This window comes from Pseudopipra pipra, chromosome 16 (genome assembly GCF_036250125.1).
Source record: "Pseudopipra pipra isolate bDixPip1 chromosome 16, bDixPip1.hap1, whole genome shotgun sequence".
NCBI lineage: Eukaryota > Metazoa > Chordata > Aves > Passeriformes > Pipridae > Pseudopipra > Pseudopipra pipra.
Genome location: NC_087564.1, coordinates 14405729 through 14426312, shown reverse-complemented (window position 1 = coordinate 14426312; position 20584 = coordinate 14405729). Strand labels below are relative to the sequence as shown.

The 20584-nt window shown below is 54.4% G+C and overlaps 3 protein-coding genes across 5 annotated transcripts in view; 1 reads left to right on the top strand and 2 right to left on the bottom strand.

Annotated features, from left to right (window-relative positions):
- Positions 1–5956: 5956 nt before the first annotated feature.
- On the bottom strand, positions 5957–8753 carry LOC135423272 (chemerin-like receptor 1). The gene is made up of 2 exons (XM_064673345.1): positions 8068–8753; positions 5957–7518 (listed from the first exon to the last, which is right to left on the bottom strand). Exon 2 carries the CDS (start codon positions 7500–7502, stop codon positions 6417–6419), a length of 1086 nt encoding a protein of 361 aa, XP_064529415.1. The 5' UTR covers positions 7503–7518; positions 8068–8753; the 3' UTR covers positions 5957–6416.
- Positions 8754–8899: 146 nt separating this feature from the next.
- SHMT1 (serine hydroxymethyltransferase 1) lies at positions 8900–18585 on the top strand. Of its 3 annotated transcripts, none has more exons than XM_064673334.1 (12): positions 8900–9030; positions 9909–10023; positions 10307–10452; positions 10757–10872; positions 10961–11121; positions 11290–11371; positions 11591–11803; positions 12071–12187; positions 12454–12576; positions 12832–12948; positions 13133–13243; positions 13597–18585. In XM_064673334.1, the coding sequence occupies exons 2-12, from the start codon at positions 9931–9933 to the stop codon at positions 13764–13766; spliced, it is 1449 nt and encodes a 482-aa protein (XP_064529404.1). In that variant the 5' UTR covers positions 8900–9030; positions 9909–9930; the 3' UTR covers positions 13767–18585. The 3 variants fall into 3 exon arrangements, with proteins under 3 accessions (XP_064529404.1, XP_064529406.1, XP_064529405.1); XM_064673336.1 differs by lacking the exon at positions 8900–9030 and adding an exon at positions 9088–9109; XM_064673335.1 differs by lacking the exon at positions 8900–9030 and adding an exon at positions 9193–9770.
- The window catches only part of SMCR8 (SMCR8-C9orf72 complex subunit), a 9496-nt gene continuing 3199 nt past the window's right edge, over positions 14288–20584 (bottom strand). Inside the window, exon 2 of the mRNA XM_064673329.1 lies at positions 14288–19036. Within this exon, the coding sequence (XP_064529399.1) occupies positions 18583–19036 (454 nt within the window). The 3' untranslated portion in view covers positions 14288–18582. The remainder of the gene's footprint in view (positions 19037–20584) is intronic.

Genomic DNA, 20584 nt, shown 5'->3' with positions numbered 1-20584 from the left:
AAGATTCTTTTGACATCTGCAGCGAGACTCTTATTTTAAACACCCTGTTTACAAAAAAACAAACAAACAAAACACCAACAAACCACTGGCTTTATCCCAGGACACCCATGACAAAACTGTTCTTTCACGGCTTTGAGGAAGTTACAGTCATCCCACACAGACATAGGAGAATAAAGGTCCCTGCTTTAAATAAAAACCCAAACATTGTGGTTTTTCCTCTAACTGCATGGCTAGAACCTGTTTTAAATTATGCTTCTCAGTATGCCCAAAATGAACAGTGTTTTATGGATCAGAATTTTAGCATTTAGTATAAAGGTACAAATTAGGTACTTTTGCTGCAGCTTTTCTCACAAAAAGCAATTAACTTGATTATTCTTGGCCTGTAGGGTGCACTGGAGCAAAGCCTAGCATCCCAGCAGGTATTTCTGTCCACGCTGGCCTTGATGTGAAAGAGGAGGAAAAGCCATTGAACGCCTCACTTAAACATGCCTGTGAAAGGACAATGTTAAATTCATAGTTTGAAACCATTATGAGCTGCATTTTCCACCTTAAATACTCGTGGACGAGTGTTTTCCCTGTGTTTCACATTTCCTTCTTGCTTCACTCATTCCAAGGCTTCATCAATTGTCTCCTCTTTTTACTTTTTTCAGCAGACTGGGAGCTGGGGAAGGAGAAGCCATTTAACCAGGAGCAGCTGCCAGATGTCGAGCACTCCACTTGCAGGCTCACACAAAGCCAAGACATCTGTTTGAAATATGTGAGCAGAGAGGCCATCAGCCTCTTTATACCCTCAGAGATGCAGCACTGATCCTCTGACTTTCCTACAGCCTCTTCCAAATTACAGTGGGGGGTAAGAGAATAGACCTCTCCCAGCACCTCGCCACCCCCACTGTTCCCAGTCTGTGTTTTCCTGTTTCCAGGCTGGTGCTTCCACAATTGATTCGGGGTCATTGACCCCAGTAGGTTCTTGTTTTGTTTCAGGGCTTTTAGGACAAAAGGGAAGGGGTTTTGAGCTTTTTGTTGGCCTCTTCACAGAGCAGAAGAGATTTCTCTTGGCATCAGTCTCTGTCGCAGGATTTCGCTGCAGCCTGGTGGGGCAGAGCAGTTTGATGCAGAACAGCTAGAAACGACACTTGGTGAAGCACTGACCCGTAATGCAATTAGCAGCCTTCCCCAGAAGCATTTTTCAATACCCCAGGGCACCCAGAACTTGCTGACTGTTTGATTTGTGCTGCCCCAAATTCCTGACATTGCTCAAGCAAGCCACAGGACCAGGAACTAAGAGATCCTGTCTTCCGATCCTTTTTATAACGGCACTGCCTTTGTTTTCTTAGGGGGGAAAAAAAAATCAGTTTCTCAATTTCTCACCTCTGTTTTCCTGATCAGAGGAATGTGAGTTTAAATCTCAGCTCCCAAGGGAGAGGGATTTGTTAATCTGACAATATGCTATCCAAACACTAAGAGTTTAACGAACAGTTGCTCCAAGATGAGCACACGGATTTTATTTCATTTACAATTATTCAATTAGCAGTCATCTAAGGAATGCTGAAAATTTGCTGGGTGTGAATACACTGGCTCACAGAGATTTGTTGTCCTTAATCCAGATGTGACCCTGGCAAGCAGAGATGTGCAAAAAAACCCCCTCCATACACACCTAGTCCAGCCAAGGTGAGGGGCACTGCTCATCCAGCACTTGGCTGGACAACAGCCTGCATCCATCACCTGAGAGAAGATAAATGCTGCTGTCATCCAGGCTCCTGTGCTCCATCCATCACTGCTCAGACAGGTTGGCTTTTTTTTATTTGTTTGTTTAGGGTTGTTTTTGTTTAAAAAAAGGATGGATATTAAAAGTCACCTACCAAACCACCTGACAGTGAGAACTATCAGACTTGGCACGCCAAAGAAACACTCTGATTTGATCCTGACAGAGTCCTGTGAATAGGTTTGGTCTCCTCCAACAGAAAGAGGATCCTACAAGGCATCCCAAAAGCATCCTCTACCCTACACAGTCCCTCTGAGCCCGCAGGGAGGTTCTGCAGCACAGATATCTCCACACTGAGCACAGCCCAAAGGCCACCACCTCCCTGCTCCCCTGCCCTTGGCTTTTCTGCCTGGGGAACAACTGAGTTCAGTTTCCAGAAGATTCTGCCTTGGATATTACCCAGCTAGGGAGGCAGAACTCAAAGTGGCTATAAAATGCATTTCAGAACGGAGGGAAGGAGGAGTAATTTTATCATGTCTTCAGAGTGATTTGGAAATAGCATCCCCCACGTCTGGGAAGCAAAGTGCCTTAAAAAAGGCCCTGGAGCAGAGAACACGTCTTCTCTTTGTGAAGGGCTGTGGCTGTAGATAGCACTCATTGCTTTATCAAATATTACTGCTTGGCTGTCTGCAGAAAACAGGCACCCACTCATTTGTCACAGTCCTGTTCTCCCTGAGTCACAGAACTTTGACTGAAGGACTCCCCGAGCTCAGTGTGTTTTCCTGTGTCCAAACTGTGCTCCCAGTTCCGGGTCAGTCTGTAATGTTTAACAGATCTGCCACACCAGCTCTGGCACGGACACAGGGTTCTCTCCAGCCAGCCTCCCCAACAAAGAGACGAGACGTTTGTGGGAATACTCGTTGTGGAACAGGTCCTGCAGACACACAGCTCGAGCTGGGTGCAAGGGTTTGGACAAACACTGCCCTGAAACAAGAGCCGGTGGTAGCCGCTCTTGCTTGTTTCCCAGACTGTCTTTGCTTTGCTGTGTGTGGGCAGCTCTGTCCTGCAAAGTCTGCATCACATCCTGCTCACATCCATCACCTGATGTTTGTGGCTGTGGTTTGCCCTTTGATTCGCATTTAGACAAAAGTGGTTGAACTGGGCAGTGAAGTCACGTCATTTTAGGGAATTTGAACAGCTGCTCAGTTCGTGCCAAACACTAGTTAGTGCTCTGTTCCTCCCTGTCCTACCCACTGGGTCCCAGCATGGTTTGCCATTTACCTCACTAAGCTACAGCTCCTCTACAGAGAGCACCCAGGCACCATGCCCTGTGCAGGCATTTCGTGAGCACACAGGAAGGACTCAAGTTGGTCACTGCAGAGCGACTTTGCAAATTAAAGCAGAATTCAGTGCAGGAGAGCAGGTCCTGTGCCTTGGGTGCACAACTTGGGGGAGTAAAGAAAGATTTGGTACCAGCCCTGCCCTGTACACTGAGCAGGAGCTGGGAGAGGTGCAGGGAAGGAGCAAAGTGGAACCAGCAAAGAGCACCCTGTGTCTGCCCCAGTTCAGTGCCAACCAGGACCAGCCCTGGATCAGGAAGAGCAGGTTAACCCCCTTGCTGGGAGCAGGACCCTCACCCGTTGGCTATGCCAAGAAAGGCTGAGGAGACCTGGGTAAGGCCCAGCCTATATCACTTATTCACACTATTACCAACATCTCTCCTGCACAGAGAAGCTTTTGACCAATACAGGTCCTCTAATTTGCCATCTTATTTCCTGCCTGATTTCAGCAAGCTGTGGAAGAGGTTCTGCTCTCAGACCACTGTGCACTGTCTTTCCTTAACCTTATCTAACAAATCAATTCCCCAAGCTCAAGAGTGAGACACTTAAAGATTTTACTCACCAGGAAAGTCTCACCAGAGGAGAGGCAGGGGGACCGTTAGGCTTCCCAGAGGCTTTTATTGTCTCATTAAGCTCTCCTTAACGAGAACTTCCTCACCTGCTGCAGTCTCCCTCCCATTAATTTGTATTCACTATTCTGCTGCTGGTACTTTCAAGGCTTAGTTCCCACTCCTTCCTCTCTCTTTCCTCTGAACTATTCTGAGCCCAGTTTCTATCTCCATGCTCCCATCCGGGTCCCAGGGAGAAAACACTTTCTCCTCTTGAGTTACCGCTTGCCATGTCCTCCTCGGCTGGTTTCCTCCCTGATACCTCTGCAGCTTCTCCCAGCTCCAGAGTCACCTGCAATAGTCTCTCCTCCAAAGCAAGGCAGCAACAGCTCCTGGTGAAATCCCTGGCTTAGATGCTTGCTAAAAACTTGCTTGTTCTCCCAGCTAAGGCTCTCCATGCACAGCTTGAACCCCCACACCTCAGTGGCTCTGCCCAAACCCCGCGCGCTCCAGTGGCTCCGCACGTCCCAGCCCACTGTTTGTAGGAGCGGGGCTGTCGGATCAGCCCCTCCGTGGGACCAATGAGGGCCTCACACCAGCAGGGCAGCGGGTTCAGCACCTTTCTCAATGACTGCAAATACTGGGGGGGGTTCAGGCTGTTCCACCCACCCCGTGGCATCTGAAAGAGCCTTGAGAGCAAAGCTGCGTCAGAAGGGGGCACAGCTGCCAAAGCGGCCGCTCAGCCTCCTTGGATTGCTGGTTGGAGAATTCCTCCCCCTTTTACTTCATTCAAGCTTTTCTAGATAAGCATATGGCAAATGCGAGTATCAGAGAGAATGAACAGCCTGCCTCCTAGTTGGGAATGAGGGACTACCACAATTATCCCTGTGATAAAGAGGTAGTCTGAACATGAGGGAACTCAATACAACAGGAGATTTATCTTGAAAGAAGTCCCTTGGCAGCCTGGCCCATATTCTGTCAGCACGGTTTCCTATTACACAAAGGGCAGGGATCAGACCGGGGATGACAGATCCACCTATATGTCAAGCACATCCTGCTCCATAGCTTAGTTACCTACTGCTATTCCAGTGGCAATTCCTTGGATCACCCAGACACTCTCCTTCATTCAAATCATGTTGTCCCTTGGGAAACTTCACACACCTTAGATTTCTAAATGACCCAGAAAATTGCTTTCTTCCCTACCACAGACCAGGTCAACACTTTAAAACCTGAGTCTCGAGGCTGCCAGGATGAGGAGAGAGGCATGACAGGAGTCTGAGGTCTTGGTCCAGCACTCGTGGAGTCTCTTGTCACAAGGAATTACGTGGGATCTGCAAACAGATAAGGAAAACCAGAAAGAGCAAACGCAGGTCTGCACAACCTTGACACGGCAATCGATGCTGTAGTTCACCACAGGAGCAAGTAAATAGCCCTGGAGTTACGTGCTGCATAGCAAACATTGCAGTTTTATCTGGATGACAGGCAGCAATTTGTGGCAAAGGGTAAATCTCTCTGTTCACTCAAGCTTGACATACGGATGGTCATGTTACATTCCCTGTTCTCAGCAGGTTTGTGCATGAATTTAAGGTTAAGTACATGTGTGCCTTTAGGATCACGACCTTCATTCAATATTGCATGGCCCAGCAGACCCATAATTAATCCCCAGCATGTCCAAGTGACAGCTCTCACTCGGTAACGTCATCCATGCAGAACAGTGAGGCACATGTAAATTCATAGATTCCGGCTGGGAGTCAGAGATTTTCCAGCCATCAGAGCAGCGAGGCTCCAAGGCAGCTTTCTGACAGGATGAACAGGACAATTGGTGGCTTGGGCTGTTTTACAGGTGAATTGGGCACAGCAGGAGAGGGGGGTGTGATACCCTGAGGAGGGTGGGCTGGGAATGACAACACCTCAACACTACCGTTCCTGGTTACGTGACCAACATTTTCTACTCACAAAAATTTAAGAGTTTCAGGAGCTGTTGAAGCCTGAGAAGAAAACCTCCACCATCTTCCTCCAGGGAAATTTGCAAATGTGAAATTTGACCAGACTCAGCTCTGCTACTTCTCTTCTTTCTCCTCCAAGTCACTGTTTTTCAAACATACCCAAAGGTCTGAAGCCCAACAATAAGCCATAGGCAGGGTCTGGCAATCAGATCCATGTAGTCCAAGTGCCCCAGGCAAGTCCTCACACCCAGGTCGTGTCCTGCCTGCTTCACTCAAGACAGCTGCTGCTAATGCCAGTGGTTTGTTTCCAAAGTCTGGGTATTTAATTGTTTTTATCTAGTTGTTCTATTACCAAAGATAAACCTGCTCAGTCAGGTTGGATCAACACGTTTTATCCCACAGGCAACACAACAGGCTGGGTAAGTTTTACAGAAATTTATTGGGGTTTAATGTTCATTCACCAACAGCACAAAATATCAGATCCCCGCTATTTAAGGGCTGGAAACATGTCAAACACAAACACAAACCATCACTGCTCAGAAATAGTTATGCTGTACATCAAACCTGAGTAACAGGAGCACAACCACTGATTCGTCCTTCCTGGGGAGAGAAAAGATGAGTGTCTTACAAAAAATACACAGAGACATTGCATTTAACCCTGTTTCTTTGAAAGATGCATGAACAAGAGTCAAAAGGCACAAGGAGTAAAATGCTGCTACTTTAACCCACCTTGCTGCAGCTCCAGAGAGTTCTTTCACTTCCATTGTGTCACAGTATGTTTGAGATACTCCCAAGACACCAAATTATACCTTGCACAGCCCTTCACAGCCCCCAGTCCTGCCATTAGAGCTCTGAAAAAAGGGAAACTGCAGAGAAACACTCAGAACCTCGGGACCTCTGCTTCCGAAGCAGACCTGGACTTCCTCCGGCTGCTCAGGCTGCCCAGGACCGACTCCTCGCTGAAGGCCCCTTCGAAGGTGGACAGGATGGACTGGCGGAACTTCTCCTTGAAATCCGGCCCCACAAAGACATACAGGATGGGGTTGATGCAGCTGTTGAAGAAAGCAAGGCTGGAAACCAAGGGGATCCCTATGAAAAGGGCCAGTTTCATCTCATGGCTGGAAGAGTTTTTGGATATCTCCAGTAAGGAGAAGACGTGATAGGGGAAATAACAGAGGAAAAATGAGACTGTGACAGCAATGATGATTCTGTAGGGTTTTGCAGAGCTGGCCAACTGCCTTCTTTTCAGCCTGACAGCAACAACGCTGTAGCAGATGAGAATCACCAGGAAAGGGACGAGGAACCCGCACAGGAAGCGCGTTACGATCATGGCTTTGTGCCGCACCCTCCACAGCCTCCGCGTTGCCTCGGACGAGTAGTCGTCGGACAGTGCGAAGTTGTTATAGCAGCTGGTGACGTTCCTGGAACTGACCACAGTGTCCCGAAAGACCAGGTACGGGGAGCTGAGGAGCAGAGCCAGGACCCACGTTCCCAGTGCGATCCTGGCCGCCAGCTCCGGGCTCCGGTGGTTGTGAGACCAGACGGGAAAGGCCACGGAAACACAGCGGTCGATGCTGATGACGGTCAGGAGGAAGACGCTGGCAAACATGTTGAGGAAGGCAATGGTGCTGTTCAGCTTGCACAGCAGCTTCCCAAACGGCCAGTGGAAGCCCAGGGCAGTGTAGGCGATGCTGAGGGGCAGGAAAAAGGTGAAGATGAAGTCAGCAACGGCCAGGTTGAGGAACCAGACGGAGTTCACCGTCTTCTTCATCTTGAAGCCTGTGATCCAGATGACAAGGCCGTTCCCCGTCACTCCCAACACACAGGCGATGCCGTACACCACCATGGACAGCATGTGCATGGTCTTCTGGAGCCCGGAGTAGTAGTCCTGGTCAGTGGCATTCTCAGGCAGCTCGGTGGGGCAGCTGGCAGGGAAGGGGGAAGGGGAAGAGGAGACACTGTCCATCGCTCCAAGCCAAGACCTGAAATCACAACAGCACACGGCGCTGTTATCTGCAGCTCCTGCAGTGCAGGAGAGGGGGAAATCTTTGTGAGCAACCCTGCACAAAATGTGTGTGCAGAGCCAGGTTAGATAAATTAATATATCATTAATATAAAGTCCTTCTCTATAGCATCTGCAGCTGCATCTCACACAAACCACCACAACCAGAGAAACAACCCCAGTTTTGGTGTTGGTGCTCTCAGAGGAACACCTCCATCAACAGCCCACAGCAGCAATCCACATGGGATTGCTGGAATCCCACAGAAACCCAGATCCCCCTGCCTTGACAAGTTGTCTTTGGATGACCAGTGACAAATCAAGACAGCAAAACCCATCTAGACTGGCAACAATTACGTTAACAGACCATTTCTTCACCAAGTGCCCACCAAGGAGGTGCACTCCGAGAGCACACCACCACCGGAGCTGTATCCAGGTGTAATCCTCAACCAACCAACACCCTCTCAGTGAGCTCCCCCACTCTCCTCGCCGCTCCTGCTCACCCAGCTCGGCAGGTCCTGGCAGGACTCACCCTGGTGCTGTGTTCCTTGGCCACTCTGACCACAGTGGGTGGTCTCACCTCCTGGCTGACTCCCCTTCTGCTGCTCCTCTCCAGAGTGACTCACACTGCCTTCCCATGGCTTGGGATCACGAGGAATTTAGTAGGATCACTTATTCCCTAATGTTGTTCCTCAATTTGTGGTGTGTTGATTTAACTCCTGAATCCCCAGCAGCCACACATTCCCTCGGGCTGGTTGGCCAAGCCCATCCAACTAACTTGGACTTGAAGAACGAAGGAAGCACGGCCCCTCTCGTGCCTGTGCCACTCATCCCCCAGGCAGCTCCCTCCCTCCCGAGCACCTGGATATCACTCTGGGCACCGGGGCTGCCCTGCCACGGTGGGGGGACAGGGCCAGCTCTGCTACCCACGACAGTGGCCCCATGCCCAGCCCCTGCCGTGGCCTGGCACACCGGCTTGGTCTCCAGGAGGGGGGCTTTGGGGGTGGCCGGAACTGCTCCCTGCCCGGTGTAGGGTGGGGGAAGCTCCCGACTTATGAGGGAATCGAGAGGCATCCCTGGATCGCGGGACACCCCAGGGCTGAGGGAGAGGCACCTCAGGGTGCACGGCAGGCAGGGCTGGAGCTGTGGGACAGGAGGGGTGACAGGAGAGGTGACCCCCGCGCTCCCCCGCCCGTCCCGCCCCGTCCCTCCCAAGGTCACCCGCGCCCCGGGCGCCACGTGTGGACCCCCCGCTGGTCCCCGCCCTCGGCGCGGGCCAATCGGGCGCGGGGAGGGGGAGGAGCGCGGCGCTGATTGGCCCAGGCGCTTCCGGAGCGCCGCCGTGCCTGGCGGAGGGCGATGCTGATTGGCCCAGGCGCGGGAGGGGTGGGGCCGGGCGGGCTATGGTAGCGAGCGCGCGGGCTCTAGTGCGGCAGGGATCGGAATCGGGACTGGATTCGGGATAGGAACCGGGATCGGGATCGGTGCGGCGGCGGTAGGAGCCGTGTGGGGCAGGGGAGGGAGGGCAAGGGTGAGAGCCGGGCAGGCAGCGCCGGTCTCCGGGTCAGGGCAAGGTGGGCGCGTCACCGGGAGCCGCTCGGGGATGTGGGAGGAGATAGAGCCGGGATGCAGAAGGTGTAGAGCCACGGGGGGATGGAGCTTCAGGGCTGGGGTTCACCCCTGCAGCAGCTGAGCTGCCAGGGCTGGACTGGGGTCCACCACGAGGGTGGGCATGGGGCTCTCATCTTGACTGGGGAATAGGAGGTCTGTGCTCCTCGAGCCTTCTATGGGTTTGCCAAAAGCAGGGGGTGCTGTAACATGCACTGGGGGGACAGGCAGGACCCAGCCATCCTGCTCGGGGCCAGAGCAGTGCACTCTGCCCTTCCATTCGCAGCCCTTTCCCCAGCAAAGCCCCTCTGGCAGTGGGGATTCCCACCCTGCCAGTGCAGCCCCGGGCTGGATCGCAGCCGAGCATCCCTGCCCAGTGAGGGCAGCACAGCAGGCCCACAGCGAATGGACTTCGGCAGCTTGGCACAAGGAAACCATGTGGAATTGCTTAATAACCTGCTCACGGCCCTTCGATGTCCTTGCGGGGTTAATGAGTAAAAAGATCCATTGTTTTCTGCCAAGGCAGCAGCTGGGCTGTTATTCCTCCCTGGGAGCAGCAGTGGCATCGACCAGGCCAGAGGGCTGCCAGGCCTGGGCATGACGTGGAGCCAAGCAGAGGCAGAGCTTGTGTGTTTCCTTCACCCAACAGCCCATGGCTGGTCCCTCTGGGTTCCCGGGGAAGATGTGGGATGGGAGCAGGCAGGACATGGGGACCAGCCCCACTGCCATCCCACAGATCCCACAGACTCCCCTCTCCACTGGCAGGTGACTCAGCCCCAGCAGGAACATGGCAAACTCAACACAGGGCCTCCCCACCGCTGAGCTCTGGGCCTCCCACAACAAGATGGTGATGGAGCCACTTGACACCAATGACCCGGAGGTGAGACCCCCTTCTGGAGCCTGCCCAGCCAGGGATGCTGGGGATGCTGAACTCCTTGGGCCAGGGACATGCCAAGGTCCAAGGCTGAGCTGCTGGAACCCATCCATCCTCTGTGCCCTGTCTATGGGATCAGCTGCACCAAGAAGGGATCTTGTCTCCCTTCAGCACCTTTCCAGGCCCCTCTCCATGCCCTGTCCCCTCCAAGGGTACAGACCTTATGGTGGAGCACCCATGTCTCCATGAGAGCTGTCAGGGGTGAAGCTGTTTCTCCCCTCTCCCAAAGGTGCACAGCATCATCAAGAAGGAGAAGCAGCGGCAGAGGCTGGGGCTGGAGTTGATTGCGTCGGAGAACTTTGCGAGCCGAGCGGTCCTGGAGGCCCTGGGATCCTGCATGAACAACAAATACTCCGAGGGTTACCCGGGACAGAGGTACAGGGCTGGGCCAAGTCCCACCAACCTAAACCCTGACAGGGAGGGGGAGGGACCACCCACCCTGGCAGGCCTCACCTCTGGGAAGGAGGTGATGTCTGTGTGCTGGCAGCCAAGCTCTTCCAGGGCAGGATCTGACCCTCTTGGCTTCTATCCTTGGCCACTCGTGGGACAATCTCAGCAGGGTCAAGAGTGCTGTGGCTGCCACAAACAGGGCACCACCCCAGGTTCTCCCCATCTTGGTCACAGGGACTGTTCTGGGTAAGGAGTTTGGTTTTACTCCCTGCCCCATCCTTCACCACAGGTACTACGGCGGGACGGAGTTCGTGGATGAGCTGGAAAGTCTGTGCCAGAAGCGAGCCCTGGAGGCCTACCGGCTCGACCCCCAGAAGTGGGGTGTCAATGTCCAGCCCTACTCAGGTAACGGAGTGCTCAGCAGAGCCAGGACAGTTGCCGTGGTCTCTGTGTGCCCCAGCACTCACAGCCACGTGGTGGGCTCTCGCTGCAGGGTCACCCGCAAACTTTGCGGTGTACACGGCCCTGGTGGAGCCCCACGGCAGGATCATGGGGCTGGACCTGCCCGACGGAGGCCACCTCACCCACGGGTTCATGACAGACAAGAAGAAGATCTCTGCCACCTCTGTCTTCTTTGAGTCCATGCCCTACAAGGTACAGGGAGCTGCTCCAGCTGCAGCCAGGATGTGGCCATCATAAGTGTTGGTGCCCCTTAAAGTTAAACGTTCTGGCATGGGGCTCCTGGCACTGCGTCCTGCAGGACAGCGCTGCAGCTGGTCTTCACCACACCAAGGGGGCTGAACCCTCCTCTTCCTCTCCCAGGTCAACCCCAAGACTGGTTACATTGACTACGACGAGCTGGAGAAGAACGCCCGGCTCTTCCACCCCAAGCTGATCATAGCAGGTAAGGGCACACCTGTACCAACCTCCCTGCTGACACACCTGGCTGGGGGTGGCTCCCAGAATCCAGTAGCACTCCAGTAATCCCACGGATGCTGCAGCACCAGGAGGAGACCTCCAACACATCCACCCTGTGTGCTGTCCCAGCTGCAGGGCTGGAGCCGGGGCTGTCTGATTCCTGGTGCATCTGCTCCTGCCTCCTCCTCATCCCATCCCCCTGCAGGTGTCAGCTGCTACTCCCGAAACCTGGACTACGCCCGCATGCGGAAGATAGCAGATGCCAACGGCGCCTACCTGATGGCCGACATGGCCCACATCAGCGGGCTGGTGGCCGCCGGCGTGGTGCCCTCACCCTTCGACCACTGTGACGTCGTCTCCACCACCACCCACAAGACCCTGCGGGGCTGCAGGGCCGGCATGATCTTCTACCGCAAAGGTGCCCGGCCCGGCTGCGCTGCCGGGAGAAACGCTGCCCTCAGGCTGGGGGGTGCAAGTTAACGCTCCTTCCCGCTCTAGGTGGGAAGGAGGGAGGGAAGAAAGATCCTGGGAACATCTGGGGAGCTTCCCTGGGCTGACCCTGGCTCAGATTTGAAGAGGAGCAGCCACCATACCCGCTCTGAGTGGCTGGGGGTGAAAGCAGCTCGTGGGAGGGAGAAGGGTGGCCGTGCTGCTTGATGAGTGACCTTGCCTTCCTCTCCCACAGGCACCCGCAGCGTGGACCCCAAGACGGGCAAGGAGACACTCTACAACCTGGAGAGCCTCATCAACCAGGCTGTCTTCCCGGGGCTGCAGGGAGGCCCACACAACCACGCCATTGCAGGTATACACACAGCTCCAGCGTGGCAAAGGTGTCCTGGCAGGGCTCTGGCCCCCGGCAACAGCCTGGACATACCACGGCAAAGGGCAGCCGGGTGATCTGTCATTGCCCGAGGAGTGACCAGGCTTGTCCGTCCTCCATTTTGGCTCCTGGCGATGTCACCAGCCTGGATATGGGGAAGGAAGGGACTGTCCATCAGTTTGCTCAGCTTCCGGGATGACTTGTGCTGGCATCCCCCAAAAGCTCACCCCAGCCTCCTCCCACCACAGGGATCGCCGTGGCGCTGCGCCAGGCCATGACCCCCGAGTTCAAGGCTTACCAGCAGCAGGTGGTGGCCAACTGCAAGGCCCTCTCGTCGGCGCTGATGGAGATGGGCTACGACATTGTCACAGGTGAGGAGGGGTCTCGGCAGTGGGATGGGGTCCGAGCCAGGCCAGGAGGGCACAATGGGCAGAGCTCTGCAAGCATGATTCCTCAGGACATCCACAAACCTGTTCTGAAGCAGCCCCAGTTCCCAAGGTCAGGCCCCCTTTAGCCCCCCACACTGGGGGCAGGCCCTGGTGCAATCCCAAGCCTCTTAGCTGATGTTTCCTGTGGGAGCAGCATTTCCCCAATCCCACATCCCCACCAAACCCCTCTCCTTGCAGGGGGCTCTGACAACCACCTGATCCTCCTGGACCTGCGCAACAGAGGCACAGACGGCGGCCGGGCCGAGCGGGTGCTGGAGATCTGCTCCATCGCCTGCAACAAGAACACCTGCCCCGGTGAGGGATCCCACCAGCTCTGCCGTGTCCTGCCCCACATGCTGGGGATCTCCCGTGGCCTGTGCAGAGCTTCCCACAGAGCTCCCAGCTCTCAGTCCACCCCGAACACTGGGAACCAGGCTGAAATGCCACAGGTGGTGGTTTCGGTGCGGGGTTTGGTCACGTGTGCCCTGTCCTGGTGCAGGTGATGTCAGTGCCCTGCGCCCCAGCGGGCTGCGGTTCGGGACACCCGCTCTCACCTCCCGCGGCTTCCGGCAGGACGATTTCCGCAAGGTGGCTCAGTACATCCACAGAGGTGAGCAGGGCTGGGATTCAGCTCCAGCAGCATCCTGGGCCAGGGCAGCTCCCCTGGATGAGGAGGCACTGGCTGGCAAGGGAGCACACCCACAAGTGAGGAATAACCATCCCACCTGCACATCTAGATGTGGGAGAGGACATGTGGCCACAGCTGGGACCGGCCAAACCCTTCCCTGTCCCTCGCAGTCTTGTCCCAGTTGTCCTCAGGCATCCCACACTGGTTTCCCAGGGCAGCAAGTCCCTCACACGGGAGGGAGGGAGCAGGGCTGTGTCCTGGGGAGCAGCAGGGCTGGGAGAGCCGTGGGATGCAGCAGCTGCGAGGGCTGACCAAGGTACCTCCCACACTGGCAGGGATCGAGCTGACGCTGCGGGTGCAGAAGGACATGAGCCCCAAGGCCACACTGAAGGAATTCAAGGAGAAACTGGAGGAGGACAAATACCGTGTGGAGCTGAAGGCACTGAAGGAAGAGGTGGAAGCCTTTGCAGCCACCTTCCCACTCCCAGGGCTGCCTGTCCTGTAAGGGGAGACACCTGGCACGCTCACACCTCAACACCCCAGTGCCTTCTCCCAGCACCTCCCTGCTGGAACTGCAGCAGCAGCTCATCCTTTGCTTCTTACTCCTCCCTCCCTCCTGTGTGGGGCACAGGGACCCCCTGAGCACAGCCTCTGTAGGGACACCAGCCCTTCACCACTCAGTGTCACCACTGGGACCGAGCACCAGGTCACCCTCACCTCACAGCCAGGTGCCACCCAGTTCCCACTGCCTGTGGGAGCAGCACATGAGGCCGGTCTGTCCACATTCCCTGGACACACTGCCCACAGCAGCCGGAGGGATGGAGGGTCCAGCTGCACAAGAGAACTCACAGCCACTAAAAGCCCCCCTGGTTTCAGCCTCAAGGATTCCCCTTCATCCTATGTGCCTTCCCACCTCTTCTGCAGGCTCTGACAAGGCCAGGCCTTGTCCCTAACATCCCTCCTGGGATTACCCTCCCACCCTAGCCAGAGCCTCTGGTATTTTTCTCAGACCTCTGAGCACAAAGCTTAGGTTGAACCATTTTTTAATAAGCACGGTAAAATTAAGAATTTAACCACAATGTATGACAAGAATTATAAGCTTTAAAAAATACGACCGATTTTTTTTTTTTTTTTTTGTATTTCAAAAATATCTGAACCCAAATAAATAATTTTTTTTTTTTTAAAAGTACATTTCTCAGACTAGTCATTTGGTGTTATTAACATCTGTTAAAGTCTTGTGCAGTAACACTTGCAGCACGACACTAAGACATGCTTCTTGGATTTCTCCCGCTCACACTCGCTCTAACTACGGACGCAAGCATTCGGCACGCACAGGCACACACACGGAACTCAACATGCAGGAATAGGATACAGTGCTTTAAAACAAGATGAGAATTCATCACAGCCTCCTGGCAGCCCTCAGAGGCAGCTCCGAGCCCAGCCCCATCCCCGTGCCAGCGGCGGTGCTGCCGGCAGGACTGGGTACCCTGTTTCTGCCTTCCAGTTAAATCCATGTCGGGGAGCAGCAGGCGGTGGGTTTGTGGCCCCTCCGCTATTGGGTGCAATCTGGGGCTCTGACATTGTGCTCTGGGGCAGGTGTTCTCCTGCAGCCTGGGCAGCTCCCTGAATTCCCATCACACCCTGTTACAGGAGCCTTCTCACAGCGCTGCTACGAGCCCGGGGCCTGCCCAGCTCCCAGGAATCTGCAGCGGAATCCACAGTGTGGGGTGTCACCCACCACCAGACCAGGGGACTCTGGGACCCCCCCACTCAATGAAAACCAAAGAACTGGCCTGAGGGCACAGAGCCATCAGCTCCCACCCCTGGAGTGCCTCTCCTACCCCTCCCAACACGGTGAATATTGCTAGAGTATAGGCAGCACCTCCCTGCCAAGGCAAGGCGGCTGTGGAGCTGCCCTGAAGGGATTGCTACCGGATGAAAGGAGATCTGAGCACTGTTCTCTGAGAAATGAAACCTGTGTAGGGTTAAGATCACCTACAGCTATGGCTGACCCTCCTCGGGTGGGAGCTGGAAGTGGCAGGTTAGTGGAGAGCAGAGCAGGGGCTGGCAGTCGGGAGGAGCAGGGAACAGGAGCCCTTCCTCCTGCCCCGGGGGGACTTTGCTCTGATGAATTCTCGGTCAGGTTTAACACCTCCTCTCCCTGGCATCGAGGAGGGAGCCGTGCGGGAGGAGGGGACATGCTGGGCTGGCAGCACTCACGGAAGCAGGCGAGGGCCACGCCAGGGCACCGCTGGCTCTGGCAGCTGAAAGGCTGGTGAGGATGGCAGTGCCAGGAACCTGCCCTGCTCCTCGTGGAAGGATGGCTCAGGCAAGCCGACGACACATGTGCCAGGACTCATGGCGGGGGCTGTCAGTGCAAAGGTGGTGACTTGTTGTAAGTCTGTGAATATCAGAAACGGGTGAGGTACCACAGCAAGATGGGGAAAAGTCCTAAAGTGCCAATACAGGGATCTGTACTGTACAGGAGCAGAAGGTCAGGCAGAGGAATCACTGAGGAAAGAGGAATTCAGCCCCCAAGCATCAGCTGCACTCAGAATCCCCCCCATTTCTGCCACCACAAGCAGTGAGGGCAGGCTGGGCTCTGGCTGCACCGAGGTGCCACAGCCAGGTGTAACTCCCACTTTTCCAGTCCAAGCTCAGAGGTTACACCGCCAAGAGGAGGACAAGCACTCCAGGGCATGTTTCTCCACAGCTCCCAGTTGCAGATAACCACTGAGCTCCCATTTGGAATGGGATGATGTCCCAGCCAAGCCCCCGGGGCATCCTCCCAAATCAGAGCTGCTTTGTGGTGCAGAGGTGAAGCAGGTCAGACAGGTGGTAGTGCAAGTATTGCTCAACACAGCCTTGAAAATCAGATACTACAAGTTTGACAGAGGGAGCAATGAGAAGTGAGTTATTTATCAATTTGTGAGCACAGCTGAACACCAGAGGTCGAGACCACTGTGACTAAGAGATGAGCCACCACTAATCATCCTCCCGCTCTGCGCTGTCAGCCTGGAGGAAGATGGTGAGTGAGTCAACAGGAAAAAAGTTCCTCCCTCCCTCCCTCCTCAAACCCAAACAGCACCGGGTTGTTTTTCATCAGGAAACAAGCTCCTGTTCTGACCATAGCTCCAGAGCAGGACGCTGGGAGCTTTCGTCTGCCTGGTGGCACCTGCATTACTCATTTGCTGAGATGCCTCTTCCCCCAGGGAGTTTGGGTGCACATGGATCAACACCTTGAGTCACTTCAGGAAGCAGACAATTTGATGGACAGAGGCCTTTCACCAGCAGACCCAGTTCACGTGCGACAGGAGGGCAAAGGTAGGACAGAAAAAGGCTTTAAACGTGCTTTAAAGGTGAGCAGACCCAAGAGAGACACACAGCTCACCTTAAGCGAAGGCCACACCACACTGCTTCCAATTCTGACCTTAAAATACCATCGCAAACAACCTCTGGCCTGGGAAATCCCTTTGGAGAGTACCACAAGCTCAACTGGCTCAGCTGAGCCACCAGAAACAGCAATAACCTTAAAACCAGCCTTTTTGCACTGTTGGCCTATACCCCAGAGAGCCCTTTCCAGGGGAGAGGAAGAGGTGGCAGCAGTACTGTAGAGCTGGTTCCAGACAACAGCCTCCCCAGGGAGCCTCCCTGCCTTTGGGACACGGGTTTGGGAGCAGTGCAGGTCTCACAGCAAGTTTCAGCGAGGTCTAAGCCACGCTGGGGAACCCCAGGCTGTACACAGAAACTTCCCAGGCTCAGAAGGAAGATCACATTCATTTCCAGCACTGCCTCACATCGTCACCAAACAGAGGTTTAAAAAAAAGCAACAAACCAAACAACGCATCGGCTCTTGTACAATCTCAGCTGTTCTCGCCCCAAAATCAGTGTTAAAAAGAAATAAAACCAAGATTATCTTTCCTAGCAAGGCTTTTCTGGCTCAGAAGGACCACGGGGGCTGCTACTGCCACATGGCACCGGGCAGAGCAGCCTGGGCTCAGCATCTCTGATGAGACTCTGAAGGGAAGTGCTGCGCCCAGGCACAAAGCTTTCGGCACTGACAGGAACAATCTGCGAGTGTCACCACGCTGGTGGCACATCCTTTATGGCACAGAAGCTTTAAAAGGAGAAGTTCTCAGTATCCAGGCTCAGAGAGCAGTAGTTCTGCCCTGTTCAGAGCCATCCAGGAGCCCCAGGAGAGGTAGTTGTGACACGGCAACGGCTCAGCCAGGAGCGGCACACAGCAACGCCAGCCTTGTTTTACCACAAAGCACAAACGTCAACTACCCAACAAACAAAAAAAAATAAACTATTACAGATACAACGTGGAATCCAGTACATTCATCCCTGATCTCTCCTGAGCACTAGTACCTCACGAGCCAGGCAGCCTGTGCTAACAGCCTGCTGTTTCACAGCGTAGCTCCAGCTGAATCGCATCACAAAAAGCACCTAAAAATGAGGGCACTCACCCTCATTCAGTTCCCTTCTCTCCTTTAAAAGCCACCCCTGACATCACATGCTTTGAGGAATCCCAGTCTCCCTCCAGCCTTCTCAGAGGTCTCCAGCAAATAGGACGTGACAAATGAACAAGGCACAGTGCTCTACATTCACGGCAGCCGGCGCCTCGGGGCCCAGCGTTAGGGAGTGCTTCCACCTTCCTAACAGAGCTGGGGGAAACTGGCAAACACTTCCTGGAAAGATGCACATGTGCCTTCACCGTGCTCCCACCCACCCAGGAACAACCTGTCCTGGGAAGTGCCAGGAAACTCAGAAAATGCAGGAAGAGACACCGTCCGCACGGCTGCGCACAGACCTGCAAGCTGCCACTCTGACAGGGAGCTCCGAGCTACACTCACATGACACACCACTGGATTAAAAACTTCACATGGCCTTGACATCTCCCTTCTGGTCTCTGCCCTGGCTCCACGGAAGGGACTGGCAGGGCTCAGGGCTCTGGCAGCAGCGTGCGGAGCACTGTGTTATTTCGGAGGCTGCACACTAGTAAGTGTTGATCCCCGAGACAGCCCACCTCTCTCGACGCCACAATCCCTCCGGGATGCTGCCAGGATCCTCTTTAAAAGTTAACAGTGCCCCTTCTAACGTTTACAGAGTGCCCGATGGTTTATGTGATGGAACACGTACGCTCTTGGCCACAGGGAACACCCAGGAATCGGCTCCCGCAGACACGGATTTCTGCGGAGCAGAGACACAAACCCCTCGGCCCCTTCCCGGCGCGTGAGAGCTACTGCAGACAGCGGTAATGTCAAGCACGGATGAGCTCTGTCAGACTCCGAGCACGCAGGCACACGGCCTGGGCAAGGCTAGATTTTGTACAAAAAGCTGGGGACATAGTCAAATCTGAGCAGGGGGCTCCCCCCTCGCCCCGGTTCCTGAATGTAGTGCAGCTTCAGCAGCTCGGCCAAATACTGCACGATTTTGACATCTTCATTGGTGAGGCCCAGCTGAAGCTTCAGGAAGTTCATCCTGCGGTTCACGACGGATTCCTCCGGTTCCCTTTCGCTGATGGGAAGGTGCAAATGATGGCAGAAGGTGAAGAGGAAGGCTTTAGAGCACAGCTGGGTGAGGATGCTTTGGACGTGCATGTAGTAGGTGCTGCCCCGCTTGATCTGGGTGCGGTGGTCGGCCAGCCGGGCCACCACGGTGCCCTTGTAGAGGGGGCAGCGCAGAGTCTTGCTGTCGGCGTCCAGGATGCTCAGGTAGCGGCTGTACCGGCTCAGGGCGTGCAGAACGTTCACCCCCGCGGGGGACACCGTCCTGGAACAGCAAGGAGAGAGGTCACGGCTGGAGGGAGATGTGTCCGTGCCCTGCATCCCATGAGCTTTCCCTCTAGTTCATGAGCTGGTGTGAGAGCCTCTGTGGGAGAATGAAGTCCAGCATGGAAGAGAGGGGACAAACAGTCTCTCCAGCCTGCCAGATCCCAAACAAACCTCGATTCTCTGGCCCCCACATGCCCTGATCTGCACTATGTGTGTGCTACTGCATAAACCACCCCACTTAGGGTCAGCTTCCTTCCTCAGCAACACAGACAGGGAGTGATAGGACATCTCTGGTGAACAGACACAAACCCTGCAGCAGCTGGAAGCTTCTGGATGTGACAACAGGGACTCAGAAACCCAAACCAGCCCCCTCTTTCCATGAGCTCCTCTTTCCCCCATATCACTTTGGAATGGAGCTGCTCTGAGGTGGTCGAAACCCTGAGTGGAGCAGAACCTTCCACCTTTCCTTTAGAAAAGAGAATAAAACCAGAATATTCCCTGGCAGATCCTGTCCATTTGTCACTCAGGTGCAAACCCACAACACACAATTACCCACCAAGCTTAGCCTGATGTTATTTAAATGCAAATTACGAGCCTACACAAACCTTCAGCTCCTCCATTCTCTGTCTCTGTGGTGACAGTCGCTGGGCTGAACCAGCTCCCAGCCTCCAACTGGGAGCCCCAACTGGTGTAAGGGCTGCCCCCATGCCCAGGCAGCACCTGGCCTTAGGAGAGGCAGGATCCCTACCGGAATAAATTATTTAGCCTGCAAGTTCCTTCCCAGAGCCCTCGTACAAATGGTTTCCTGAGAGCACCCACATTAAACCCAACACTTAATTAAAATTCCACGGAGGAGAGCTGAAATGACTGACACACGTTACAGGCAGTGCTTAAAAAAAGATTTCTGTTTATAAAAATTGCATCTAACCACAAACATTGAGCAACGAGTAAACACTCGGGGCTTTTAAAAACCTCACTGACAGACAGAGAGCTCGTGAGCAGCTGTTGCAGAGCTGTCATCCCGCCTCACGAGCACAGAAATGAGGGTAAACTCACAGCTTTGGGTAATTTCACCATCCACAACCCCCAGCAATGCAATACTCTGCAGCCCAGAAAGCAGCTTTCTGTGGCTTAAGTTCCACACTGCTCAGAACACTCTTTCAGGAGCTATTCCAGCCTGGCTCTGAGCACTGGGCTGCCACTCTGACTCATGTTTTCTACACTGGTAACAGCAATGGCCATTCCCTGTCACACCTGCACCCAAACACGTCCTGCTAACATGAAAAAATCCTTCTCATAACAGCAACAAAGGCAGGGCTGAAATCTTGAGCTGAGCAATCACTGTTTGCTAATAATGAGCTGTGAAGCCACAGTTCAGGACTGGGTGTTGGGAAGAGGTGCTTGGTTTTGGGATGGTCCTCGCCCCAAGCAGAGGTTTCCTGCAATCCCAACACTGCACCTGCACAGCTCTGAGGGCCTTTTTTACTCCCCAGCACAGTCCAAGGTGCTGCACTCCAATTTCTGACCTACAGATCTCAGCACTCTT